The sequence below is a fragment of the Neofelis nebulosa genome, chromosome 12 (assembly GCF_028018385.1).
Source record: "Neofelis nebulosa isolate mNeoNeb1 chromosome 12, mNeoNeb1.pri, whole genome shotgun sequence".
Classification (NCBI taxonomy): Eukaryota; Metazoa; Chordata; class Mammalia; order Carnivora; family Felidae; genus Neofelis; species Neofelis nebulosa.
The window spans coordinates 23,946,953-23,974,945 of NC_080793.1; the positions used below are offsets into that span (position 1 = coordinate 23,946,953).

General features: G+C 45.6%; 1 protein-coding gene across 12 annotated transcripts in view; it reads right to left on the reverse strand.

Annotated features, from left to right (window-relative positions):
• Positions 1 to 27,993, reverse strand: part of PALM2AKAP2 (PALM2 and AKAP2 fusion) — a 484,510-nt gene that overhangs the window by 7,633 nt on the left and 448,884 nt on the right. For 8 of the 12 annotated variants that reach the window (XM_058694604.1, XM_058694609.1, XM_058694612.1 and 5 more), the window contains 3 exons: positions 25,399 to 27,802; positions 7,237 to 7,415; positions 2,034 to 2,072 (listed from right to left, as the gene is read on the reverse strand). In XM_058694604.1, the coding sequence (XP_058550587.1) occupies positions 2,034 to 2,072; positions 7,237 to 7,415; positions 25,399 to 27,802 (2,622 nt within the window). Of the gene's footprint in view, positions 1 to 2,033; positions 2,073 to 7,236; positions 7,416 to 24,301; positions 24,354 to 25,398; positions 27,803 to 27,993 lie in introns of all 12 variants that reach the window. The other 4 variants (XM_058694605.1, XM_058694611.1, XM_058694606.1 and 1 more) reach the window with 3 other exon arrangements.

A 27,993-nucleotide genomic window follows, 5' to 3' on the forward strand; every position in this document is an offset into this window, starting at 1 on the left:
CTTAATGGTGCTAACTCAGAGGGGATGGGGGCCTAGGGCCGGATTCCTCCACTGCCATTGCCAAGATGAGAAGCGCAATTAGTCACTGAGGAGGGTCCAGGGAATGATATTCTCAATATTCATTTTATATCTTATGAAAGAAAATTACTGATCATCATCAGCTCCCATCTCTGGTTCTAAAGATTTTGCAAAATAGGGAGCTTTTAAAAATATATTGTGCTATAAGTTAGCACAGCCATTCTGAAGAATAATTCGCAGTATGTAACGAGTGTGGGGATGTGTTGTCCTTATATGACTAGTTCTTCCGCTCCTAGACGTATAGATAGAAACTCTTCTGTAGGTTATGCAAAGCGACATGTACAATAACATTCACTGAAGCATTGTTTGTAATGGCAAAAAAAAAAAAAAAGAAAAGAAAAAAAGTGAACCAATCAAGAGAGAGAGAGAACCAACCAACATTTCCATAGGAAATGGGAGGATGAATAAATAGTGCTACAGTCATTCAAAGGGATCCTATACAGCAGTTATAATGAATGAAGTAGAGCCCCAAGTAACAACGTGGACACATCTGAAAACAAGGTAGACAGGGGTGCCTGTGTCGCTCAGTCAGCTAAGCATCTGACTCTTGATTTTGGCTCAGGTCATGATTCTCACAGTTCATGAGACTGAGCCCCGCATCAGGCTCTGTGCTGACAGCTATGGAGCCTGCTTGGGATTCTCTCTCTCTCTCTCTCTCTCTCTCTCTCTCTGTCCCTCTCCACTCATGCTCTGTCTCTCTCTCTCACTCTCTCTCTCAAAATAAATAAATAAACCTATTAAAAAAAACCAGTGTAGACAGAGTAAAGTAAGGAGTGGAGGATGCTACAGTATGTCGTTTTTAGAAAGTTTTAAGGCATGCAAAACCATAGGATGTTATTCATGTATAGAAACATATGAAATATAAATGTAAAAACATGCATAGAAATGATGAACCCCGACTCAAGAGAAGTTACCCCTCAGGAGAGAGAGAAGTGGGGACTGGGAGAAGTAACAAGAGGGCCTGAATGGTATTTGCCATATTAGTTTATTTTTAAAATATTAAGCAAATACTACGAAATGATAAGAGTGGTCAAAGCTGGAAAGGCGGACTTTATCGTTTTATTATCTGTTCTTAATGGAACACTTGAATGCCAACTCCGTGACATCAGGGACTTGGTTTTGTCGACTGTTCTGTTTTTGGAACCTAGAAAAGTGCCTGGTGCCTGCTAGGTCCTCACTAGATTGTTAATCGAGCCAATGAGTGAATGAGTCTCCCCACAGTGCTGTAGATTTAAAATAATTCTTTTAAAAATAGTCAAATGCTAAAGAAAAAAAATAGGAAAACATAGTGTTTTCCCATAAAAAAAGGAAAAATATTTAAAAATAGAGGAAAAGGAAACACTGTGACTTTTCACAGCACAGGTATTTGTGAAATCTGTGTAAAAGGAAACTGTACAGAAAGGAGGAGGTTCGGGGAAATTCAATACTGACAGGAGCTTCTAAAACAAACAAAAACAGGTTTCAAGATCGGGGGAGGGAGGGAAGTGGGCACTGGGATGGTTCGGTGTTGGAGTAACTTGTCCTGAGGCTACGGAGCCGAACTCTCTGGATTTGTGCTATGGCAACCAAAGGACTGGTCAGAATCAACAGCTCGGTCCGCTTGAGCGGCCTTGTTTTCTAACCAGACCCGAGTATATTTGCTATCAGTGCCTGGAGAAACTAACGTCCGTGTCCTCGAGTGCAAACACCCTCCAGATCCGTGAGCAGGGCGAGGTCTTCTCCAGCCCCCCCCCCCCCCCCCCACAGCACAGCAAACCACAGCAGCGGGTAGCACTGTTGCATACACCCCAACATTTCCAGGCAGTCCCCAGTTCCGCAAAGGCTGGAAGAAAGAAATATGGAGATGAGCTGCTTTCTTGCCCTTCTCCTTTAACATGTCAGGAAACGGCCAACCACAAGAGCATGCACTTGGGTCAGGCATGCAGGAACACCAAGACAAACAAGTGGAAAAGTACCTCGGAAGTCACCTTGCAAGACAGTAACTTAGAGGTGTACTGGCAGAGAGGGAAAAGAGCAGGGTTAGTACACAGCAGAGACACGCTCACACAACACCCCCCAGCCGGGAATCGGCACCACGCTGGGGGCAGACGAGCGGGGAAGTGACACGGGAGGCCATTATACACCCACGCCAGACTTGCTTCATCTGATATTAGTTTATTGAAAAATCTGTATCTTTTGGAGCGAGGAGATACCCTGTTATGCATTGATAAAAATATCAGATAAGCCATACTTTGTTAATTCAAGATTTGTCGCTTCTGTTTTCTGTGCTTTGAATTAACAAGATTCTTCCCCGCCCCAGTATGCAACCAGCTGCCCACCAACAAGGTCTTTGATGACCATTTTGGATTTGCTGGAATCCGTAGTCAAATAGCCTTTTCTCTTCCCGTAGTTCCTTTGAGCCCCACAGCGGTCCTGTAGCCCATTGTCCCCCACAAAAAAGACACTAACCACAGGCAGGAGTTGATTTGGATCCAAGGTTCGTAGAGGCAGAATCTCTGTAGGTGAGTTGTGAACGGCACTGCCTGGGGAGGGCCCACGGCCCCCCTCATCACTATCCTGGGGGTCTGGATAAGTTCCTGAGAGTGGGGTGATCCTGTAGCAACTGAAGTGACCCTTTAGTACCTGTAGGAGACTAAAAGCCTCCACAAGAACAGCTCAGAAAAAAAAATGGGCCAGCTATGGGAGATCACATAGAAGAACCAGCTTTGGCCAGCCTCTGCTGGAACTGAGGTGATGACCTCACATTTACACAGCTTAGGACACTGGAGGCATTTCCTGGGCTTTGGCGTTGGCAACCATAGGATGGCTAGGTGGGATCATATGTCTGTGATCACTAACTGCTTGAAAATTACAGGTCTGTACTGATTGGGCTGATGACTGGGGGCTGATGAGCTTGGAGCTTTCCTCCTCTTTTCGTACCTCCTCTTTCGTGAGCAGCTAGGAGAAATCTGGGCAGCACGAAACACTGTTGACTGTAAGCTGGGCTTCCTGTGGAGCCTGGGGTGTGGGGCCCTGAGTGCGCTTCCCTCATCCACTCAATGAGAGTGGGCCATGGGGTGTCTTGGGTTGGTGGGAAACGTGTGCGAGGAATTCTCAGGAAAGCAGTAACTGCTTAGCCCCCAGCTTTGACTTACCCCAGGAGAATAAGTGAGGTCTTTTCTTATTTCAAGACAGGCAGGGATGGCTGAAATACTTCTCAGTATCTATTTTTGGTGTAAGAGAGACAGTAGAAAACCGACCAAGAGTAGATCCTATGCTAGAAGTGGGGCTGGGGCTGAATGCCCCAGGAGACTGTGATTGGGATGCAGACCAGCATTAATTGAGAAAGAGAAAGCAAACCCACCAACCTGTTCAAGAGCATCACTGACTCAAGAACCCATGGTTTTCTGAGGCTCAGCTCAGGTCAGGTTGGGAGAATAGCTGGCCAGAAAAACAGTTTTGCCTACATATCTTTCCTTTGCAAGGCATCAAGGAACCCTCTAGGAAACTATGATTCATCAGTCCATCATGTGTTACATGACTGACCAGAGATGGCATCGGGCCCAGATAAGGGCACATTTCCACATAAGAAAACATTTCCAGATAAGAGAAAACCACAGCAAGAACAGGACTGCTGCATCTGGATGTGCAGTGCGCACACTGCACAAAAGCACCAGGCGGAGGGGGTGAGGGGTGGGGGGCGGGGTTGAAGTTCAGTGCCCCCACTCCCCTCACAGCATGGCAGGTGCATCCTGGCCGATGAAAAATGGCGCCATTTTAAACATTCTTACAAAGGCCCTGTAAAGGCTGGTAAACAGCCAGGGTTAGGGGGTAGGGGTGGGGTAGCAACCTCCTTACCCCCAAATTAGGTGAGGGGTCCATTTGTCAGTGGGGCTGGCTGAAGCCTTCAGCACAGAGACATTCATTAGTGACCACGTCACACAGTACAAGGACACTGGCGGGTGGGCACCTGCTCAAGGTCTGAGTTAGTGATGGCCATTTGGGGAGAACTTTTCAAGAAAAGGGGCTTTCTCCCATTCCTTTGTTATCGACTTTTTCACCAACTGCGAAATGAGCAGAACATCCACAGATGACTTAATATTCCCGATGCAGTGACGTGTGGTAGATATTCCAAGAGTCATGATTTAATTTCCCATCTTCTATCGTTCTTTGACCGTCACCTTGTTTCCAGCAGAAGAGGGGGACAGCTCAGGGACATGAAAAAGGCTACTGGATGTTACAGCTTCCTTCCCTCACACCATCCCCATGGCAGGGGGTCCACGAGCCAGAGGTTTCCTTCCTGGCCTGCATATGATTTTTTATAAAGTGGGAAAACTTCAGCTGGCAATGACCTGGGGACAGGACTCCAGCAACCACTGCTGCTCCCGGGGTGGGGGGACTGAATCTGTTTTGATGGCCATGATGTTTTTCTCGGGGGTTGGCAAAAACGACTCATGAAACTACAGGCATGGCTTCCCTTGGCTTCTCTGTCTTCTCTTTCTTCTGTCCTTCAAGCTCAATAATAGCATTGTGCCTAACGTATCACTATACTTACATCACGATTGCCCCATTTGGTTTTTAGGTCTTCCTCCTCCTTAGCAAGTGAGTCAAATTGTTTTCATGCCAACCAGAAAGAACTCACTGCCTCCTATGGGCAAACACATGGTTTGGTCCTGATCATGTGTGAGGGACTCATAGTGTTGCCAAGTGACTTACTGGAAGGAATCCTGGCAGATGGATGTGTCAGGTGACACTGGACTCAGGTGAGCTGGGTGAGGCTCCTAGAGGGTGGACAATCTAAGAAGCCGTGTTTCCCCCTCAGAATAATGTGGGTGAATGGAACCAGGAAAACAGAACTACCAGCTTCTGGGACAGGGAAGCCAGTTATACAGTCATACATCACGCAATCCATTTGCTCTCTGTTATTAGCCTTCCAGTAGAAGAGACAATTAAAGAAGGGGCCAGAGATCGGCTAGGAAAACAAATGGTTTGTTCATTCCTGCAGGTAAACTTCAACACATTCTCCAGTGACTTGAGTAGATACAGTAGAAAAGGTCCCCTGAATTAAAAGGGCTAAGAGGTGAGGTCAGACGTGGCTCTAAAATGAAGTTTGGCTGATGATCATCTATTTGCTTTAGAAGCAATCTGAATATGTTCTTGAAGTTTCAGGTCTCTTAAAAGAGGATGTAGTGCATTGGATAGGTTTTGTTCTGTTCCTAAGAATTTTCTACAACAACGGACTTGGTTCTCTTGTAATATCAAGAACGGTGCAAGACACTTGGCTTTGACTTCAAGATCTATGGATGTTAACAGCCTGATCAGTTAGTAGGTTTTCTTCCTTATTTGAAATGTTTATTTACTTGAGAAAAATAGAGACAGGAGGCTGCCACTTTATTGCGTAAGCGAAGGGTAATCAGTATATTAAAATGCTGATTCCAAGTAGCTTCCTCAATGCAAAGGGGAAAGCCAATCTGGTTGCCTCCTGAGTTTGCATGAAGGCGGCTGCCAGCCTCTGCCTGTGGAATGAGCAGGAGTCGGCTCTTCACTTCTTTGGGTAGCATTTTCCTCTAATGTCTGCCCTCCAACACAGAAGGCGCACACAAGAGATATGCAGAATGTGCTCAGAAAACACTTGCATGGGTCACATGCAAAGTGTTTCCATTTGTTCTTCCCCTTCCATGCCAGAATGCAAGGGGTCCACTCAGCTGACTTCTGCCAGAGCTGCTGACATATGGTGTGGACTCACTGGGAGAAAAGAAGCCACTTACAGCACTAAGCATCAAAAGCACAGGCTCCAGAAAATACCTGAAGGTAAACTCCATATTTTAAGTAGGGCTGCAAAGAAGGACTGGTTAAGGTGATTTGATGGGCTGAAGCCCTATGGGCTTGGGGAAGGAGCCCAAGCAACAAAAGTGTCTGCAGCACCCACGGAGGGCCAGGCTCCGTCCCACTATGCAAATGAGGAATGGCCCCCAAATGCTCCAGCCTAACAAGAGTACCTGAATCAGTATTCCAGGCAGCTTAGGTACAAACCCAAGGGAGAGCCTGGGGACGCAGTGAGCCATGAGGCTGCTCTACATGTGTCTGCTTTCTTTGCCGCTAAATATTTTAAAAGCATCGTTCAGTATCTGGCTTCAATTTCAGAAATCTTTTAAGTTAGTCAACCAGGATATGAAAGGCAGTAGGTCAGCATGGAAATCCTGCTACGAGCCTGTAGCATTCGAGGTTAGGGTGACCCAATCATTTATCATCCAAACTGGGGCACTTTTAAAGGTGAAAGGGGATGCTGTTAAAAATTACACCAGGACCACAGGCACAAACCAGGACTGTCCAGGTAAACTGGGTAGTGCATTCAACTGAGTCAAGCTACTTACGACCTAAGTGAAACTGGGTGGGGATGGGAATGTGGAGAGACTAAGGCCACCAGACTCCCAGGAGGGGGGCATGGGCCCCTGAGGCTGGTCCCGGGGCTCCTGGCTGGGGGTGGCTGTGGGGAGCAGCAGCCCTCACATCTCTTACTGGAGAAAGAAACCACGGAGCAGATGATTTCCTTCAGGGTCCGTGTGAGTGTCACGTGCAACCGTCTTGAGGGTTGAGGATAGCAGGGTAGCCCTGTGGCTTCTAACTGTCGTTTAAAATATCTCTTTCCTACCAAACTGTACGCACAGGCTTGGTAATAGCCCAAGACACAGTCAGCCTTTCCAACGCGGTGTAACGTTTATGGGGATCGCTCGGAGCAGACACGGGAGGAAGGGCACAGCCCCCGTTCTCCAGGCAGATAAAATCTCTACGGGGCAGGCCAGCGATGGCAGCCATCAGCTCCCTGGTGCCTGGGGATGATTTCAGGATGCTCGTGTCCTTCCCCCCCCCCCCCCCCCCCCGCCGTGTTGTCCTTACGTGTTTGTTTGTTTGTTTTCCCTACGCACCAAGCATCCCGTCCACCAGCGTGCCCGTGAGCTCCAGCTCCGGATCCCCTTGTGTGATCAACATTTTTTGAGAAACAAGGCAAAAAACCCAAACCCGACTCCAGTCACGTTAAACCACACATTTGAAAACGGGTTTTGGAACCAGGATGCCGGCCAGACCAGTGCACACACGCCCGCGCCTGACCTGGAACACCGAACGCCACGCTGCCGCTCGCCCTCAGACGAGTGAAGGAGGAAAGGAGGAAAAACTTACACTACTATCATCCATTCTCTCACGCCTTTTAGATTTGTGTGTCTCATAGTCTTCCATGAGGGTCTGCATCAGATTCTTGGGCCGCTGGGATCCGGCAGCCTCTTCGGGGGCTAAGTCAGGCTGCGAGCTGGGGCCTTCAGGTGAGGGGGATGAAGGAGGTTTGACTTTCTCTATTTTCCCTGAAACAACACGAAGAGAACACCCTTTCTAAGCTCGTCTGCTCATGACGGCTTCTAGAAAGAACACTGGCAAAAAGCAACCTCTGACAGAGTGGTCCCGGAATGGTGCTGGTCACCTGAGCACAGGGACTGAAAGCTAATAAAGATAATGTCACAAGCCCATCCAACAAAGGTCTCGAGGACACCAGTGCTAAAAGTCAGTCAGACCAAGGAGGCCCACAGGCACTTTGCAAATACGTGTCAGACACTGGCTCCAGTTGTTCTGGGGACATGTGCTCCATCACGGATTCCTGAATCCGACCGTCAGAGAGGGCAGTGCCTTCAAGCCTCAGAAACCCACTTTTTGCAGTTGAGGAAAGCAGGCTCTTCCAAAGGGACGCCGTGCTGAGGTCCCAGGGTGCTGGCGATGGTACCAGATGAGGCAAAAGAACCTCACCAGGTTCTTTCCCTGCACCAGAAGCTGCCGATGGGGCAGCTGACCTGCTGAGCCTTTCTGCATGGACAAAACAGCGCTGTAAAACCTTTGAGTGAGAACTAGGCTTGTTCTTTCCAGGTCACCCCGGTCTCACACTGGGCAGCTTCATTTTTTTAAAAAAATTTTTTAAGTTGTATTTATTTATTTTGAGAGAGACAGAGACAGCATGAGCAGGGGAGGGGTAGAGAGACAGAGAGAGAGAGAGAGAGACAGACAGACAGAGAGAGATTCTCAAGCAGGCTCTACACTATCAGCGCAGAGCCCGACATGGGCTTGAACCCACGAAGCTGTGAAATCATGACCTGAGCCGAAACTGAGAGTTGGACACTTAACCAACTGAGCCACCCAGGTACCCCTGGCCAACTTCATTCTTTACCTTACCTGCTGGGGTCCTGGAAAGCATGTGGTTTGAGACCTCTAGACCTTAAGGAAGGAATGCCACCGACAAAGGCAGGTTCAGTGTTGTAGAAAGGTGTGCATCAGACATGGGAAAGGTGAGATTTTACCTTCTGAAGTGCCCTATAAGACTTCTCAGGATAAGGAGATTAGGTCAACTGGGATGGTGTGGTGGTGGTGACTCCAGATGCTTTTATTAAGACCGTCTGCATCCTTCCCTCTTGGGAAATGGCTGGCCCTCGCTTCTGGCCCATCACAGGGGGATTTCACTGCCACAGAGCCCCAACTACACCACTGAGAAGCATCTTCAGGTGCAACAGCCATGATTTTTCCATGCCCCTTGTGGGAGACACAGCTGGTGTGTGTGAACAGGGGATGTGGAGGAAACACACAAAACCTAAAAGTTTGGATCTAAAAGTTTGGAAACCACCAGGGGAGGATGAAGATCCATTTGACCCCTTCCATTCTCAAGCAGAAGGTGGCTCGTCTTTCTTCACCTTCCTCCCCAGACTTCTAACTTGGCAACTGCCTGCTGGAGCTGCAGTCACAGGTGAAGCCTGGAGACCATGTCTCCACGTGGGCTGCCACAGACCTTTTCTGGGCATGGCTCCTCTTGATGGGAGTTGGACACCCTCCCCACCCCCTAGAGTTCAAGAAACCCAGGTTTTAATTCTCGCACTGCCATTAACTAGCTATGTGTTCACTGTACGCAGGCATTTAATGTTCCCACTCTTATCTTGGGCTGATCATGTAAGTTCTCCAAGCTTCAACTTTCCCAGCTATAAAATAAGAATTTTGGAAGAAGATGTCTTTGAGGTGTCTTCTCACTCAGACATTTTGCTATTCTATCAAATACTTTTGGCAGGAAAATCGATCCTTATTGGTTAAAACAGAAGGCATATGGCCATGATGTTTGGCATATTAGGTGCCAAGTAGTTTTCAATACACAGGGCACTCCATCGGCATCAATAACTTAGTGAAACTCATTACCTTGACCTAAATTACCCAGATCATTAATAAAAAGTCTTTTGATATTGACAGTAAGACAATAAATATTTCAAAATCCTCAAATTCACTAGCAATGGATTATATTTGTTATTATGGAAACAGGCAATGCTATAATGATGCCCAGAGATCTATCAACTATATTAAATCATAGCAAGATTTTTTTTTTTTAATGGGAGAGGGGGTGAGAGAGAGGGAGAGAGAGAATCCCAAGCAGGCTCTGTGCTGATAGCATGGAGCTTGAACTCATGAATTGTGAGATCCTGCCTGAGCTGAAATCAAGAGTTGGATACTTAACTGACCAAGCCACCCAGCCACCCCAAATAATTAGCCCCATGGCTTCTCCATCCATCCCTCCTTCCTTTCTTTCACACTGAAATATTTTGAAACAATCCTAGACCTCAGGCAGTATTACCCTGAATGTTTTGTGTGTGTCTCTAAAAGTTCCCATGGACTTTGAGATGAAGTCTTGAGAAATGATACAGCACAGTGGTGAGCATGCAGCTCTGGAACCAGCTGCTTGGGGGTGAACCCACCACTGTCTGCAGCCAAATAACCTTGGGCAGGTTGCTTACTGTGTTTCTCTACCTCAGGGTCTCTACCAGCATATGGGTATGATGCTAGAGGTACCTACCTCATGCAGTTGGTATAAGGACTAAATTTATATTTATAGTGTATAAAGTTAATATTTAAAACAGGGAGCATCCAGTGAATCTGGTTACTTCTTATTTAGAATCTCAAAGAACAATATGTCTACCAAGTAAGAACGAGCAATTTCAAGGGCATGTTCTGCATACAATTTTGGCAACTCTTCCAGAACCAGAAACAGACACCAAATCGCCAGGTTGATCATTTTCCAGGTGACCTCATGGGTCTCCAAATAATTTCCCAGAAGTCACCCCTCCAGCATTAATCGTCCAGAAGGCAGAGTCCATATTCACTGCTCTAACTTCACTCTTTCACACGGCCACAGGGGGATCCCTGCCTCAAGGCACTTTGTTTATGCTTCTATGAAAGCCTTTTCACATACCGGATTGTATCATACCTGGGTCTTTCAGCTTCTCTTCTCAGTTAAACTACATTTCAACCAAGGATAGGGGCAATTTCAGCCATTATGAATCCTTTAACTCAGCTCAGTGTAAACTCCGTTAGAACAGGACTTTGTCTTTCCTGGTCATTGCTGGACCCCAGTACCCACTGGGGTATTTGGCATAAGGTAGGAGCTCATGTTTGTTGAATGAACCAGTAAGTACATTATGACATCTACATAGCAGCCACTTGTTACATGATTGTGGGTTGGGACAAAATTCCCAACAAAGGATTTGACGGAAGAGCTTAAATGTCTTCACCAACTCCATGAAAGAAAACAACCGTGGTCTATAGAATCACAGACTCAATGGCTTTGCAGTAATAGCAAGCACATTTATATGGAATTTTATTTATTTAGATAGGCTTCATGTCGTTTGATCCTTACAGAACCCTGGGATGTAGTCAGGGTCGATGCCATGACATCTGTGAGTGGTTTAGACCACAAAGACTCAGATGTCAATGCCAGCCCAAGTTACGTTAGCTAAAGTAACAATCAGAATTGGGTCTTGTCTGGAAACCAAATCGTGTTGATTATGGCTAACTTATATGGTGGTATGTATGCTGAAAGAGAATCGTGAAGAGGGCGAAGGGTTAATATAGAAAGTAATCAAGTATTGCACATTAAAAGATACTTTCCTGTGAGTATTCCCACAAAACCACCCATCTTTGGAGCAAGTTTTACCGGTTATGGCCACTAGAGGTCACATGCGTAACAGGTAGGAACCTCTGGACTTCTGGAATCAGTTTAGTTGGTCTTAGGGGAAATCAGCTTTGCTGGGCTTCTCTGCTGGGCACTGTGATTTCCAACCTCCCACCCCCAGTATGGTTCAAACCATGCACAGAACCCCTGGAATCACACAGATTGCCAAATAGGGGGAAATGGATCTGCTCCATACTCAACATCTTCTTCAGAAGGCCCAAGTTTGCAGCCAAGAGTCTTCTCAATGAGGATGGTGAAGAGACTTCTAATACTCTTCCCCCAGTAGTGGACATTGCAGACAATACCATCGTTTGGGTCTTGGGATCATTACATGAACGTGATACAAAATGGTCTCTGCCACAGGCTTGGGAAGTCTATGTCACCCTTGCCCATGGCCCTGTAAGGCCCCTTAAAATTCCTTGGCCCAGAGGACGTACCCCATTACAATTCCAGAACAGTGATGGTTATCTTTGGTGCTCACTGGCGCGCATCTCGCACAGCACTTCCCAGGTTCCTCCCAGGTTCCCAGGCACCTCCAGGTTCCATCCCGGCTTACTCCGCCAAAGCTTGCTCTCGTATGTCTATCCATTCAGTGAATGACTGAATAGAGCTAATGACAGCTAAAAGGGGCCTCTGTTTTCAATGACAAATATCCTGCTGTCTAGCTCCTCATCTGGACTGCATACTCTACAAAATAGCTCTCTTGAAGGATACCAGTCACTGTCCCTGTGAAACAACATTAACAGAAAGTGTCATGCAGACCTCAGGGCACATCTGTGTCCGTCTTGGCCAAAGGCTGGTACCTGATATTTACAGAGCAGCGAGCATACAAGTTCTATGACATTTGATGTAAAACTAGGCAGGGATTCTCAGTGGAGGTTTCCTTCGTAAACAGGATTTTGTTCAAATTATTTCATCTAGAGTAACTTTATTTATTTGTTAGTTACTATTTTTTAAAATTTATTTTTAAAAATTCCAGTGTAGTTAATATACAGTGTTATATTAGTTCCAGGCATACAATACAGTGATTCAATAATTCCATATACTACTCAGTGCTCATCATGAGAAGTGTGCTCTTAATCCCCTTCACCTGTTTCACTCATCCCTCACCCACTTCCCTTCTGGTAACTATTAGTTTGGTCCCTATACTTAAATTTTTAAAAAATGTTTATTCATTTTTGAGAGAGACAGAGACAGAGAGTATGAGTGGGTAAGGGGTGGAGAGAGAGGGAGACACAGAATCCAAAGCAGGCTACAGGCTCTGAGCTGTCAGCACAGAGCCCAATGTGGGGCTCAAACCCACAAACCGTGAAATCGTGACCTGAGCCAAAGTTGGACGCTTAACCGACTGAGCCACCCAGGCGCCCCAAGTTTTTCTCTATATTTAAAAGTCTGTTTTTTAATTTGTATTTTTTTGTTAAATTCCACATATGAATGAGATCATATGGTATTTGTCTTTCTCGGACTTATTTCACTTAGCATTATACCATCTAGATCCATCCGTGTTGCTGCAAATGGCAAGATTTCATTCTTTTTTGTGGCTGAGCAATATTCCATTGTGTATATATATATAATATATATTTTATATACAATACATATATCCATATATGCATGCCACATCTTCTGTATCCATTCATCTGTCGATGGACACTTGGATTGCTTCCATGATTTGGCTATTGTAAATAATGGTGCAATAAACATAGGGGTGCATATATCTTTTTGAACTAGGTTTTCATATTCATTGGGTAAATACTCATCTAGAGTAATTTTAGACTTGACAAGCTCTTAAAGGTGCTTGAAGGTAAGCAACTTCACTTGGGGGGGGGGGGCGGGGATGATTCCAAAGCTGTTTCTAAAAGGGTGGCTTATTGGCTTTGCTTTGTGAGACAGTATTTGCTGTTAACAAAGTCATTGATAAACACTAGGTTAAAGAAAGCTTTAAAAATAAAATGAGATGGATTTCTTTACCAGAGGACTTCTCTAAGGTTTTAGTGCTATTGTGATTGTGAATCACTTATTCAAGGGTAGGTATGAAACATTTCTCAAATTTATTTAACCAGAGAACCTCATTTCATAGAATCCCTATTGATGTCTCAAGGAAAACAATTGGTGAAATGCTGTTCTCTAGCGTATATTAGTTAACTTAAGCAGCTCCCACAAGTTCAGTTAATAATTAAGTATAGGCACAAAGCTTACATATAAGAATTTACCGTTGTATTCTTTTTTTTTTTTATAACTATACATGTGGGAAAAACCAAGATATCTGACTGTAGGAAAATGGTTAAATTAGTTTTGGCTCATTCAGATAATGGAGTATTATTTAGTTATGACAAATCATGTTTTAGTCTCTCCAACATAAAGGAATAATTAAGGTCATGGGAAAATACTCAAAATGTTTTGTTTTTTTTTTTTGGTCTGTTTTTTTTTTTTTTCAACGTTTTTTTTTTTTTATTTATTTTTTTTGGGACAGAGAGAGACAGAGCATGAACGGGGGAGGGGCAGAGAGAGGGGGAGACACAGAATCGGAAACAGGCTCCAGGCTCCGAGCCATCAGCCCAGAGCCTGACGCGGGGCTCGAACTCACGGACCGCGAGATCGTGACCTGGCTGAAGTCGGACGCTTAACCGACTGCGCCACCCAGGCGCCCCTCAAAATGTTTTAAGAAAAAAAAAAAAAGAGAGAGATTGCAGGGGTTTAAGAATGCAGATTCTGCAGCCAGACTGCTGGGGTTCAAATCCTGGTTCACCAGTTATTAGCTGTGTGAAAGAAAACACAAGTGCATGCACGGCATCTGGTAAAACCTCACTCCATATAAGATGAACAGTCCTGTGGCAGGAAGAAGAATAGCCTCCGCTAGGATGCTTAACATCCTAATCCCTAAAACCTGCAAAGACGCTGCTTTCCTGGCAAAAGGACATTGCAGACATGATGCAGTTAAAAGCTCTGCGTGGGGAAGACTATCGTGAATTATCCAGTTGGGCTTGGTGTAACCATGTAGGTCCAGGTGGGTCAGAGAAACGGAGACTTGAAGGTGCCACACTGCCAGCAGTGAAGAGGGCGGAAGGGGCCGTGAGCCAAGAAACGCAGGCAGCCTCTAGGGAAAGGGACGGAGCCCTAGAGTCTCCGGAAAGAACACAGCCCTACTAACACCTTGATTTTGGCCCAGGCAGACACTATCTTAGTCTGCTTAAGCAGCCATAACAAAATGCCATGGATTGGGTGGCTTGCCCAACAGAAATGTATTTTCTCACAGTTCTAGAGGCTGGGAGTCTGAGCTCTGGGTGCCAGCATGGTTGGGTTGTGGTGAGAACCGTCTCCCTATTTTGCAGATGGCCACCTCTCACTGGGTCCTCACATGGCAGAGACAGGGAGAGATCTAGATCTCTGGTGTCTTTTCTTAGAAGGGCACTAATTCTATCACAAGGGCCCCACCCTTATGACCTCACCTAACCCTAATTACCTCTCACAAAGTGCCCATCTCCATTGGGGGTTAGGGCTCAACATATGAATTTCTTTTAACTTAATTTTTTTCTATTTCTATTTTAAATTTTATTTAAATCCAAGTTAGTTAACATATAGTGTGATGATAGTTTCAGGAGCACAATGTAGTGATTCATCACTTACATATAACACCCAGTGCTCATCCCAACAAGTGCTCTCCTTAGTACTATCGCCTAGTTAGCCCATCCCCTGCCTACCTCCCTTCCAGCAACCCTCAGTTTGTTCTCTGTATTTAAGAGTCTCTTACGGTTTGCCTCCGTATTTGTCTTATTTTTTCCTTCCGTTCCCCATGTTCATGTGTTTTGTTTCTAAATTCCATATATGAGTGAAATCATATGATATCTGTCTTTCTCTGACTGTATTTCACTTAGCATAATACATTCTAATTCCATCCACGTTGTCAGCATATGAATTTAGAGGGGACACAATTCAATCCATAGCTGACACACTACAAACTTCTGACCTCTAGAGCTGTAAGATAATAAATTTGTGTTGTTTTAAGCCCCTTTATTTGTGGCGATTTGTTACAGCAGTGATAGGAAATGAATACAAATATAAGCCCAATATTACCTTCTATGCACGTATGTGCATGGAGAAACCTAGGCAGGTAGCAGTTAGGATTAGGAATTACTTTTATTTTTATCTTTATTCCTTGTTTTCCAATGAATTAATTAAAAGCATGAATTAATTAAAAAATATAAAACAAACCAGAAAAAAAATCTTTTAAACGTTATTAGCCATGCCAAGAAAAGTAGATAAAGCTGCTTCATGGACTAGGCAATCCGCAAGCCTTTGTATCTCGCCAGATAGCACACACCCAGAGGAGCTGACACCCGCCCCCAACCAGGGCCTCTGGTGAGCCCTGCTCACGTCTGTGACAGCGGCATTCCAGGCCGTGGTCTGCAAGGTGGACTAAGGAGCAGAGGGGGCAGCTAAATTTCACTCCAAATTAGTAAATGCTGTCAGCGCCCCCCCCCCCCCACCCATCATGAATGGAAAACTAGAAAACACAAATTTGTGTTTCCTGCTTATTTAATCATAAATAATTAAATCCCGTTCTGGTCCACAGAGAGAAAGCCAGGCCTTGGCTACACTTCTGAATTTTCTAGGCAAGAAGGATTTCCCCTGGGCATCTGTGACAGGCTGTGCTGCCCAGGGGAGGAGGCATCAGAGAGAAGAACCACGGTTGCTCCCTGACAAGGAACCTGAGCGAAGGTGGCACAGGCTGGAAGCACAGCCGTTACCATCCCAGACAGCCGGACCCTTCTTCCGTAGGAACAAGGCTAACTTCTAGCAAGCCAAGGATGTGGCTTCCAAAAGTTTAGAAAATTATTTTGGCCAAACACTGTGATTTTGGTGACCATTACACTCCACATATATGGTGTCTGAGTTCTTAAATCAAAGATCCTTTGTTTCTACATTTCTCAAAAGAAAAGAAAAAGCCATCACCCACTCTTACTTAAAAACCAAACTGAACCGAACAAAGACGCCCACCAGATGCCATGCCTTGGCCAGGCCTCCTTCAATGACCTCCTTTCTTCACGCAGCATGGCGATAAGATTGCAAACATCTAAGATGACTCACAAGTCGCCAGAAAGAAATGAGCTCAGACTTGTATTTTCAACTTCATTTCCTCCCAGTAAAAGGGAATATCCTTCCTGTCAGATCCGGGGAGCAGGTGATTGTGGGGTTCCAGCTGTGACCCACACACCAAAAGCTGGTCCCTGGTCCTTTTATCTCTTTTCCTGAAAGTCGCAGGGTTTTGAAATGCAATGACATGAATCTTCAGATCGTAAGACTAGCTCGGACATGAGAAATACCCCTGGCCCGGTGAAACAAGTCTGAGAAATTTCCAAATATTATTCCTTAAAGATCGGGGTGTTGGATGAGCTGCTGATATTGGGTCATCCTCAATGAACAGGACTGGAAGGTGAAACCTCTAGAAGGAAAGTGCTCTGCTTCTCTAGGTGAAGCACAGTTTCAAGACCAAAAAAGAAAAAGAAAATTAAAACAGAAAGAATGAAAATCACGGCAAATAGCAGTTCCCCCACCAAGCTCTTTTTGTTAAACGCATTTCTACCAACATGGTGGGTCTGACTGTGTGATGATTTCTATCCCCCCAAAGGGAAAGAGAAAGGAAACATTTTTATGGACTCGCAATTTCACTGTGCCCCAGTACACTTTGTTTTTTGAAATCACAGCTGACTATTGAAAACGAATTCCTGAACTCAGGTTTTGTAAGTGAGATTTTAAATTTTAATGAAGTAAATACGAAAATACACCAACTAGGAACAGAAAGCGATTTTATAATGCAGGTTTTGACATTTATTTCAGCAGCTGTAGAAGAACAACTCCTACATAATTCTGTAAGGTTTTCTAGCTCTTGTCTTAAGACATAACAGTAACTCTAGTAACAACAAAAGAGTAACTCTTCTTGGGTACTGGGCACTGAGGTCAGTATGATCTTATTCCTGTCTTACTGGTGAGGAGACTGAGGCTTACACAGGTGAAGTAAGCCAGTCACACAGTTAAGCAAGCAGGGGAGTCGGGATCTGAACTTCAAATATAAATCCAGAGAAGTGACTGTGACATTTAGGCACCTAAGTTTCCTTGACCAGTTTTTTTTACATAAGGTATGAATTTCTATTTGAGAAATACAGACAGACTGGGAATACCTGTGAGGTTGGATGCACACAGGTTTTGGGAAACTTTTGACGGTTACATTGAACGTCATGAGAAATAAAATACCATTACATGAAATCTAATATGCGCTCTTTGGTACACTCCCCACCCACTGCCCCTAGCTCTCCACCCCGTAAGTAGTAGCTTATTCACAAAGATCAGATGGATGTGAAATGCCAGTCTCCTGAGGGAATAGCAGCATGGCTGGTTAAGAGACACAGTCATATCCTGACTGGACTCCTGCAGTCACAGGGGACATCCTGCTCCCACGCCTGGCTTTGATTAGCTCACATTTCTTACGAGGGGTAGAGCAGGGATTTTTACAAGAATTAGGTCCTTTGATTCATCTTTTCTTTCTTAGCTCAAGATTACATCTTTTTTGGCACGTGGTGGAGTTTGATTTTTTTTTTACTACATACCATGCTCTCCTAACTTGGAGCATGGAGTAGCCACACACAGGGGTAAAGAGTAGGCGACACAGATGCCCTGTGGTGTCCCCTTCTGGTGTTCCCAGAAGCCAGAGCCGCGGGTTCTTCATGGGAGAAAGACTGGAGTCCCTACCTTCTTGGGAGCGGGGCTGATAGGCTTAGCCTCAGCAGTTGCCCCTTCCAAACCTTGGGGGACAATGCCCAAAGAGAAGTTTGAATTCTGGGATTTGAGAAGTCCTGATTTCACCACATACATTCACCCTTTGCCAAACACTTCTTTGGTCTAACCTTTTCTTGACAATTCCTTCCCAAATGGCATGTGTTTTTTAAAAATGAGCATATCTGCTGGGTAAATAAATAAATCAATTTGAAGATAAATAAAACACAAGGAACTTCTGGTCCCAGGTAGAAGGATCAATCATGAGCAAAGAGAACAGCAGAAAGCAGTCGCGGTGTTCAATGACCACCAGTAAACTAATGTATTTGGCTTTGGCCCCAACCCACCACCAAACATGTTCAGCTAATGGAGTGAACACTTATTCCTGCATGTTCTCAAACTAAGAGATTGAGTCCTCATTTAAGTACCTAATTCTTCCAAAGATTTCAGGGAATAGACCTGTGTCTGGAATGAATGAGCTTCTTTCTGGTAAACCAACTTTCAGAAAGAACTCACAGGAGCCATTGGGCTAGATAGCTCACCCGGACCATGCTGGTCCCCTCTGCCCTCTGCTCAGCTCTTTTGGACACCACCAGCAGTTTTGCCTATTGTAATTTGGAGCACTGGGGTTAAGTTCTGAAAGCACAAAGGACCCATTCTGGGTCACTAGGGTAGCACTGTCTCGTGGCCTCTGGGAGCAAACTCATTTGCCCAGACCGTGATGAGCAGGGGATTTCAGAGCTAGAATGGGTCCAAAGAGCAGGGGGTAGGAAGGACCCAAGACAATGCAGGGGTCAGACCGGAGACTGGGAGAGGGTCGGGGGGAGACTGAGCTCAATCACTGTAGGCTGGAGAGGGGAGCTGTTACTACATACCTTGTAGACCTCCAGGGCAGAGGGGCAGGTTCAGGGGTGGCTAAGAAAGGGTATAGAAAGAATACGGACTTCGGAATCAGATGAGCCAGGGTTTGAACCTGGTTCTGCCACTACCTGGCTGAGTGACCTTGGCAGGTTACTTAATCTCTCTGGACTCTGGTATTAATTCTTTGAAAGGGGAATAATAGTATAGGCCCATGACCTCTTATGTCCAATTTGAAAATCCAAACAAGCTCTAAAAAGCCAGCTTTGTCATAACTTACTTGGCAGCAAACCTCACGAGACCAGGCATGAAGTCCTTCTTGATGTAACGATCCCACTTGATGAAACTAACTCCTCTTCAGTTTTATAGCAGAAGTCTAATGCGGTGATGGGGGTAGCTCAGGACCCTGTCTGGGGCGGGGCGGGGCGTGGTGGTTACGTAATAGCATATGCATTGCAATGCTTTTATAAATAATAGTATATACACATTATGGCTTTTCTTAAATCAGAAAAATTCTGAATAGATCTGGCCTCAAGGGTTTGGATAATTTGTGTTACATCTCAGAAGACTGTTGGGAGGAATAAATGAGAAAAGGAAAAATGAGAAAATGTGTGTGAAGTCACTAGTATGGTGCACAGCTTTAAGGTAACTTGTAGCTACCACGATTAGGCTTCTGTCACCAGAGAATGTTCAGGAAATATGGTAGTAGAGATAATGCTCTGCAAGGTGCTCCACGTTAAGCTTTAGTACTGTCACACAGCCAGCTGGACCCCTACAGGTTATATAACCTGTGCCTGCCTGTGCGAAAGGGAAACACTGTATACTCCTGAAGGAGAGCCCTCTGTCACCTGGGCCTGTGACAGAATTTTTCTACCAGTTGCCAACACATGGTCTTCTACTATGGAGCAAAGAGGGCATCCCCAGTGAAGACTACTTTAGCATGGAATAAGCCACCAAGCTCTCTTTCATGAATATTATGCTGACATAATTTTTTTTTTCTGTCTAGGACTTTTTTTCATGATATTTGAAGATAATAGAGGAGAGAGAAAAAAAGACCCAGCCAATAATCTTTATAAGAATGTAATGATCACCTCCTGTGCAACCTTAATTCAAACTGACAGTTGAAGCTGAAACTCGTTGGAAATTTTATCTTTATAAGATATGTAACTATCACATCTTTCCACATATTAAAAACATGAGCAGATGCTCCAAGTTATGGAACTCAATATCCACACCTTCTCCTTTACCACTCCCCATAATGTCCCACTGGGCAACTTATCTGACTTGGTAGATCAGTTCAACATCTGGCATGAAAATGGATACTATTTTGAAAAACCAAAGTAATCATCACCTAACTAACTAGGTTTCTCTGTCATGCCTAGAATTTGGAAGTGAAACCAGGATATCCAATAATAGACACCAGGCACTAAAGTGAGAACTGTTGACAGCCTTAATATGAAAAGACATTTGGAAAGATCTGAATTTTAACTTCAATAAAATGTTTGGGTTTTCCTCCCAAACTTGATCCTCAGGGGTGTGTTAGGCTAGTGCACCTGCTGGAATGCTTCTTTTCTTCTCTACTTCTGAGTGCCATCAACAGAAGGCACACGTGTGTTCACTCTTGGGAATATGGCCTCCCACACGACACACAGCCTTTGTCAACTGCATGGCAACATGCCTTCAGAAGTTCTTATGCTGAGGAAGAGCTCAACAGAAGCTGGTGGAATGGACTCATTAAAGTGGAAAGACTTTTCTTCCATCAATTCATGGATGAAGGCAGCTCTTTCCATCAATTCATGGATGAAGGCAGCTCTTTGTTGTCTGGCTTTAAACCAACTCTTTCATTTTGTTTTAAATCTCTTCCTTTAATCCACTCTAACCTTATTTAAGTACCTCAAACATACCAAGTTTCTTTTCCTTTTGGGCCTTCCTTGGTGCCCTTCCTTCTCACTGGAACGATTGCCCCTACCCCCTGAACCCAACTTTACTCCTTCAGTTCAAAGCTTGGATAGTAGTTTCCTAAGAAAGGAAGACTTCCCTTATACCCCCAGTGAGGTGATCTTCCTTGATCTGTGCTCTTACAGATTTTCATGCTTCTCTGCCATGAAATCGCCATGTTTGTCTGAAGTAAGTTTCTCTTACTGAGCTGTAAGTTCCCTAAGGGCAGGAACTGCATCTGCCTTGCTCACCTCTGTCTGAGCAAAAGTCACACAGATCCTATTTAAGTGGAACTTCTTCCTTTAAAATCTCCTAAGAGCCGACAAGATAAAATTTCCAAAATAATTTTCCTAATAACTGTGTTTTGAAAATGACAGTATCATTTAAAAAATATCTTTCTCCATCTTTGAAAGGAAGGGAAACTAAAAGCAAAAACAAGTTTATCTTTGCAACACCCGGGGAATGGTTAGAGAGAATTAGTAGATTTCTCTTTCCCTATTGCATCTTGGCTCTCAGTGGATTCTCCTTGCCTTAGGTTTTAGGAATCCAGCATGTCATCAACATGATTTCCACCGGAGGAGAAGTTAAAAATTATATTTTTCATCACTTGATATCAAATCATCACGCTGGGTCACGCAACAGACCAGCTGAGTCACCTCTACTGGTGGGACATGTGGAGTAGCACAATAGGAACTTAGCAACATCTCCATTCACCAAACCAAAGTTGGAGCCAACAGTTCTAACCCTGGCCATGAATCGTCCAGTTTGGCTGCTCAGAGCGATGTGTCAGCCTCCTCCTTGATTACGAACTTAGAGGCTGGCTAGCCAAGCAACACTCCAAACATTACCAGGCATGGAGAGAAAGAAAATCACATTTTTCATTCGGTTCCTTTCAATCCATGTCATAATTCTGGGAAGCCCTGCCACCTACTTTAAATGTTCTAGAGATAAACATGAAGGAATGAGGTGCACACGCATCATTTTCACAACTGTGTTCAGTACAATAATTAGACAGCTGCAGTATGCAGACTTGCATGGATGGATTACCATCTTACCAAAGTGGCAGAATCAATCCTATGGAATGGGATATAGGGGAGGACATTAGAGGGAAGTGCTGGGAAAAGTAGTCCTGGGCTGCTGGGATGCTGAGGGAAAACACTAGAACCCTGTCTTATTTTAAGCCTGGTGGGGAAGATCAAAAGACTGCAGCAGGTCAGGGAACAGAGGAAAGTGTTGAAATGTTTTTAATCTTGTTCACATGGGAGAAATAAAGGAAGGGAACAATATGGTGGGAGGCTCAATTAAGAAGAGGAGTAAAGGGCATCTGGGTGCCTCAGTCAGTTAAGCATCTGACTCTTGATCTCAGCTCAGGTCTTGATTTCAGGGTCATGAGTTGAAGCCCTGCATTGGGCTCCACACTGGGCATGGAGCCTACTTAAAAACAAAACAAAACAAAAAAAGTGGAGTGAAGAAAAATGAAAATACCCACTGAGCACACGCACTTGCAGGAAGGTTCTATAATAAATAACATAAAGGGAGGGTTAGGTAGGTAGAGCCAGCTATAACTGACAGGAGAGCCATGGTATCCACCTCCTATGTGAGCAGAAGTTGATGAGATGCCTGAAGAACCTTCCTCTGCCAGACTTTGGGCTCTTGTGCAGGCCCTTTACAGTCACTTATACATGAAGTAGGCTCCTCAGATTGGGCTGAATTCAAGTGGTATAAAACCTTTTTCTAGGATACCATGCAGAATGCCCATTGGCATCTCTGTGCCAAGCTAGCCCACAAGAATTTGAAATGAACTTGACAACTAAGGATCTTTGGGAAAAGCCAACTGGTCACTATTAAGCACACACACAAAAAATCCTCCCTTGCAAGTTTTCTTTGCCTCACTTAGCTGGCCACTGCCCTGTGACCTGTAGGAATTAAAAAACATATCAAGAAAGTCACCAGGCTTTTCCTCTTTCCCCTCTCTTTCTTTCCTTCATGAACAATTTAGTCCAAAAGCCACTGGGGAGGAGCTCTACAAGATGGTGTCTGCAGTTGAGGGTAGGATACCACAGTGGCCCAGAGTGCTGTGCTGGAGCCACAGCAGGTGGGTGGGGGACAGAGGTGACCTAGCACAGGGTATTGGAACCCAAGTTGGGTAAGGAAAATAGGAGACTGGTTACATAAGGCAAGGAGAGGATTGCTCAAACAATAAATACACCAAGGGTATTTGAACCGGGTATCTTGTCAACAAGGAGGTTACAAATATGGGGAGAATATGAGCCCTGTGGTATTAGATTAGAGTTAAAGGAATCAGGGTGAGCTCATGGTTTTCAAGATAGGTAGGTAGGTAGGTGGATAGACAGACAGGCAGACAGACAGACAGAATGTGTATATATTCTCTAATTCTGTTCTTTGAGAGTGCCTGGGAACAGGGACAAACAATCTAATAACAATGAGCACACCAATCACCCAGATTTTGATTTCTAAATTCCATTCTCCACTAACAGGAATTAGTGCTATTTGAAGAAATGGCTGATTTCAGGGTTAGGAAAGTATCAGATGAGACTGGAACATATTGTGGTGTCAGAAAGTGAGGACGTTTCCATAGGATAATGAGACCATGTCAAAAGGACATGAAGTTAACTTGAAAGGGCTCCCATAAACTATATCTACACAAATTAAGAATAAAACTAACAGAAATGGATTATAACCCACTGAATATAATAGGAACCCACAAGACCACACTTACATAAATAGATACATGAATAGATTTAAAGTTTGATGAGAAGTAGGATAAAGATTACATAGTGCCAAACTAACTGTACAGAATATTTAATGTTTATTATTTATTTATTATTTTAAAAAATCTTAATGTTTATTTATTCTTGAGAGAGAGAGAGAGAGAGAGAGAGAGAGAGAGAGAGAGAAAGCACGAAGCGAGTAGGGGCAGAGAGAGAGGGAGACACAGAATCCAAAGCAGGCTCCGGGATCTGAGCTGTCAGCACAGAGCCCAATGCAGGGCTTGAACCCACAAACCAGGACATCATGACCTGAGCCAAAGTCGGACACTTAAACAACTGAGCCACCCAGGCATCCCATGTTTGTTTGTTTGTTTGTTTATTGAGAGAGAGACAGAGGACAAGCAGGGGAGGGGCAGAGAGAGAAGGAGACACAGACTCTGAAGCAGGCTCCAGGCTCCGAGCCGTTAGCACAGAGCCCGACACGGGGCTTGAACTCATGAACCATGAGAGTGTGACCTGAGCTGAAGTCGAACACTTAACTGACTGAGTCACCCAGAGGCCCCAGAATATTTATTAATTACAAAGGACAAAGTAATTTTACTCTAGAACCTTATAAGACACTCCCTCAATCAGGTGATCCAAGATATTATATGAAAAAAAAGTCAACATCTGTCCCTGATTGGACACAGTGAGAAGAAATAACATCATTTTTGTGGTAGTCCTACCAAGATGCATAACCTACATGTACTCATGTGAAAGCATAGACAAATCCAGAATGAGGCATATTCTATAAAATTGGGGATGACGGAGATCATGTTGGCAATTTATTCTCAAATGGTTCATAATAAGAGATATTTGCACTGTACTTGGGAACTTAAGGTTGAGACTGTTTCAAAATTTAAAAATTAATAATCAAAAGAGTTACCTTGAGTCACTGTAGATTTGACGGAAGCCAAGTGTCAAGATGGGAATAAGATCTGGATAAACCAAGTCAAACGCCAACAATTATATGTTAGGGTAATGCTTTTTAGATAGTCTCCAGTGAAAGAAGTTACCCCTCAGTCCACTATGAACCAATACTTTAAAAAAAAGCACAAAACTCCACACTTGGATTTGAGGACAATGCCAAATTGCGACAAGAATTTTCAAATGCTTGCTCTCAATGTCTGTACTTATTCTCAGCATGGACCGGTAACGAACAGTCCGTGGACTAGCCCAGATCACATTTTGAGTAGCACTTCTCTGCAGCAGGACGTGCAGATCTCTGATTGCCATCATATCCAAATGGGAAACAAAAACTACTGGTCACGCTGTTGTCCATAATGGTAGCGACATTACCACCATACTTAACACCAGCCATTTACACAAAGTATACAAAGGGACTGCCCAGGCAATGGGAGGGGACTAAAGACCTGCCTTTACAAAGAGTCACTCAATTTCTCCAAATGTGTCATAGGATAAGAATGAATGAGACCACCCCTGATTCCAAAGAAATGGCACCGTGATGACTAAAAGGAAGACCAATCCAATCGTACAGAAGAGGGACAAAAACATCTATGGTCGATCCGCAACCCTGGGTCATGACTGCCATTGCTAGGAAAGAACCTGGCACTCAGACGGCGTTAGTAGAGCACGTCGTCCAAATCAGATGGGTTCGATTTAACTACAGATGCTAAGGGTCAACCTACCGACTCCAACACAGTCCACACATGGGCTCACTCTGACACACTGCCCCTCCCTCAGCCAGAGGCAGCCCTTTCAAACAGAAGAGAACAATTCTCTACTAAACCAAACCCGGAACAGAACGATGGGAGAGGAGCCATTGAATCCTCTGGGAAATGGCACACCGTCCAGGCCCAGGGTTCTTCTGACTCCAGTTGCATGTCCCTGGGTACAAAAACCCTTGTGTCAGTGCCCCCGACACTAATTCTAGCCACACCCAGAGGAGGCTCCACAAAGAAACACATAAGCTGGAATCAACCGATTCCCACGGCGTCTGTCTCTGGTGCGCACTTCACTTACCTGGAGCGGTTTTGTAGCATGATGTTCGGGAGGGCAGCGATTGGGCGTTCTTTGCCCTGGGGCTCTGGGTATTCTGCAAGACTTGCCTCTGCCTCTTCAGTTCCTCTTCCCTTTCTTGAGCTGCTCGGATCTCTTCTTCGATCATGGACAAAGTCCGCTGCTTCCTTGACCTCAGCTTGAAGGGTCCAACCATCACATCGGACTCTTGAGTGGCCAGGAGCGAGGCTGTGCTCCTCAGCTCAGCTGCCTCTGAGTACTTGCTGAAATAGCTCCCTTCCGGTCTGGTCTCCTCCATGTTTATTGGGCCACTGGGCTGTATGGCTGGCAGTGGCTGGGAGGGCCCCCTTTCCCTGAGTGCCCGGTCTTCAGCAGGCAGAATCTTTGGTAATACCTCCCTCTTCTCTTGAACAGGAGAAGACACCTGAGGCGGCTCAAACATGCTCTGAGGCTTCTCTGAACTGGGAGCCCCAGTGCCAGCTTCCTCTAGACTTGTTCCAGGTCCCTGCTGTTCTGTCCCACCCTTGCTGGTTTCGGACACAGATCTATCCACTTGCTCGGCTATGGCTTGTTGAATGGCATTCTGCACCAGGAGACCAGCCTGATACTCCAAGGGGTCATCAACCGATGGAGAGTCTCCCAGTGTGGATGAAGGGGAATAGAAACCGTGATCGCTAAAGGACTTGGAGACGCCTTCTCCTCGGCCCTCTGAAGGGTTGTCAGTTTGTGGAGTCTGGGGCAGAGAAAAATCAGCCAGTGAATTCTCCTGGAGGGCATTGGTTGTCTCATTGGAGGCCCCACTGTCACTGATGTTGTCCATGCTAAAATCGTTGGACAGGGTCTCCAGGACAGTGGTATCCTGGGACCTCACTGACAATTCATCCAAACCAGAGTCAAGCTCCTCTTGGGTCAAAGAGACATTGACTGACCTTGAAAACTGATCCAAGATCCCAGGGTCGTCATCCTTGACCACAGTGAGGACGGCCCGGGCACTGGTAAACTCCCCATCCTCTGCCCACAGTTTGGATAAGGGCCCACGTTTGGAAGGCTCACTGTAGGGCCCTTCCCTCCCCTGAGGAGCTGTGCTGCCCTGGCTTCCCCCCGCAGGCTGACTCTCCAGGGCACAGCTGGCTTTCTGCTGCCCCTTGGCTGCTGATGCACCACTGTCTTCTGGAAGGCCCCCGACGGAAGCTGGTCTCGAGATGGTCAGTGGCTTGTCTGAGTTGATTGACCCCAGAGGCCTATAAAAGGGCTTGATAGAGAAGAGCCTAGGTGTACTCTGGCCCTTGGCCACTGTTTGCCTGGAACTCTCCATGCGCTGGAACTGTTTGCGAGCAGCAGAGAAGTCTATCTGCTCTGTGACGATGTCCTCCTTTACGTTTTCTGCCGCGCTGGCCTGGTCACGTGAGGCCACAGGGGCCGCGCAGAGCTGGGCTGGGGGCGGCTGCTGCTGTTGCGTGAGCAGCTGTTCCTGCTGCGCCCTCCTCTCCTTGCGCTCCTTGTACTTTTTGTGCGACTCCAGATGCTCCTCGTCCAGCTGCTCCTCGATGGTTTTTTCCTGGGGAGGATTCCACCATTTTGCCGCGATGCCAGGATTCTTTTTCACGGCCTGGCTCCGGATGAGTTCTCTCCTTTCCTTTTCCAGCTCCAGCATCTCTTCCGAAGGCCTCACTTTTCTGACACAGAATTGCTCCTTCTCGTTCTCGTCGTCCTCAAAGAGCTTGGAGGGCTTCTTGTCCTCATGGAAGGCACGCAGCTCAAACTTGGCCTCCTTCTTCAGTGTGGTGAGCGTGAGCTCCCCGTCACGGCCCGAGCACCGTGAGCCGGTGGAGGAGCTGGGGCTCGCGGGTGCCTGGAGGCCGTCCCCCAGCAGATCTTGGGGCTGGTCAGGCGAGTGGCCGTTGGCTTTTCCACCCTCTGCCATGGCGTCAGAGTTGCTTGTGCTGAACTCGATGTGAGGAGGGGCCTGTCTGCCCGCTGCCCTCTCCGTGAGTTCTGGCTGGATGGCTGCGTGGGCAGGTGGGCTTCGACTGCTCGCCACGACGACTGCTCCAGGCTCTGGGGACGACGTGCCGTTGTAAGTTCCGTCCACAGCAGAATCGCAGCAGCTGGCCTCCAGCACCTCGTCTAGATAGCGGATCTCTCTGGCCACATCATTATCCAGAGATTCATGGTGATCAGCGAGGAGGCCATTGTGGGGGGGTGAGTAGAAAGGGGAGGGGTGGTCCATGGAAGGTGGGGTAGAGGTGATTCCAGGAACACTTTTACATTCTGCAACAGAGACTTCAATTTCCATGTTTTTGTGATCTGGGGGAAGGGAGCTGGTTGCAGGCTCCAGGGGGCCGACGCTGCAATTGTCTCTCTCGTTTTTTAGCCGGACATCATCCTCAGAAAGCTGGGGAGGCTTCTGAAATAAAGAGACAACAAAGGTCAGGGTTAGCTATTAAATCTCTTATGGAGGCGAACCCTGAGAAATTAACTGGTAACTCACTGGAAGAAAAACTGAAGCAATGACAAGTTCTTTGGAACAGAGATTTCTCTTCTAATAATTCTTCGCATATTCATTTTGCTGTGGTAATTCATTCATAAACCTCTCGA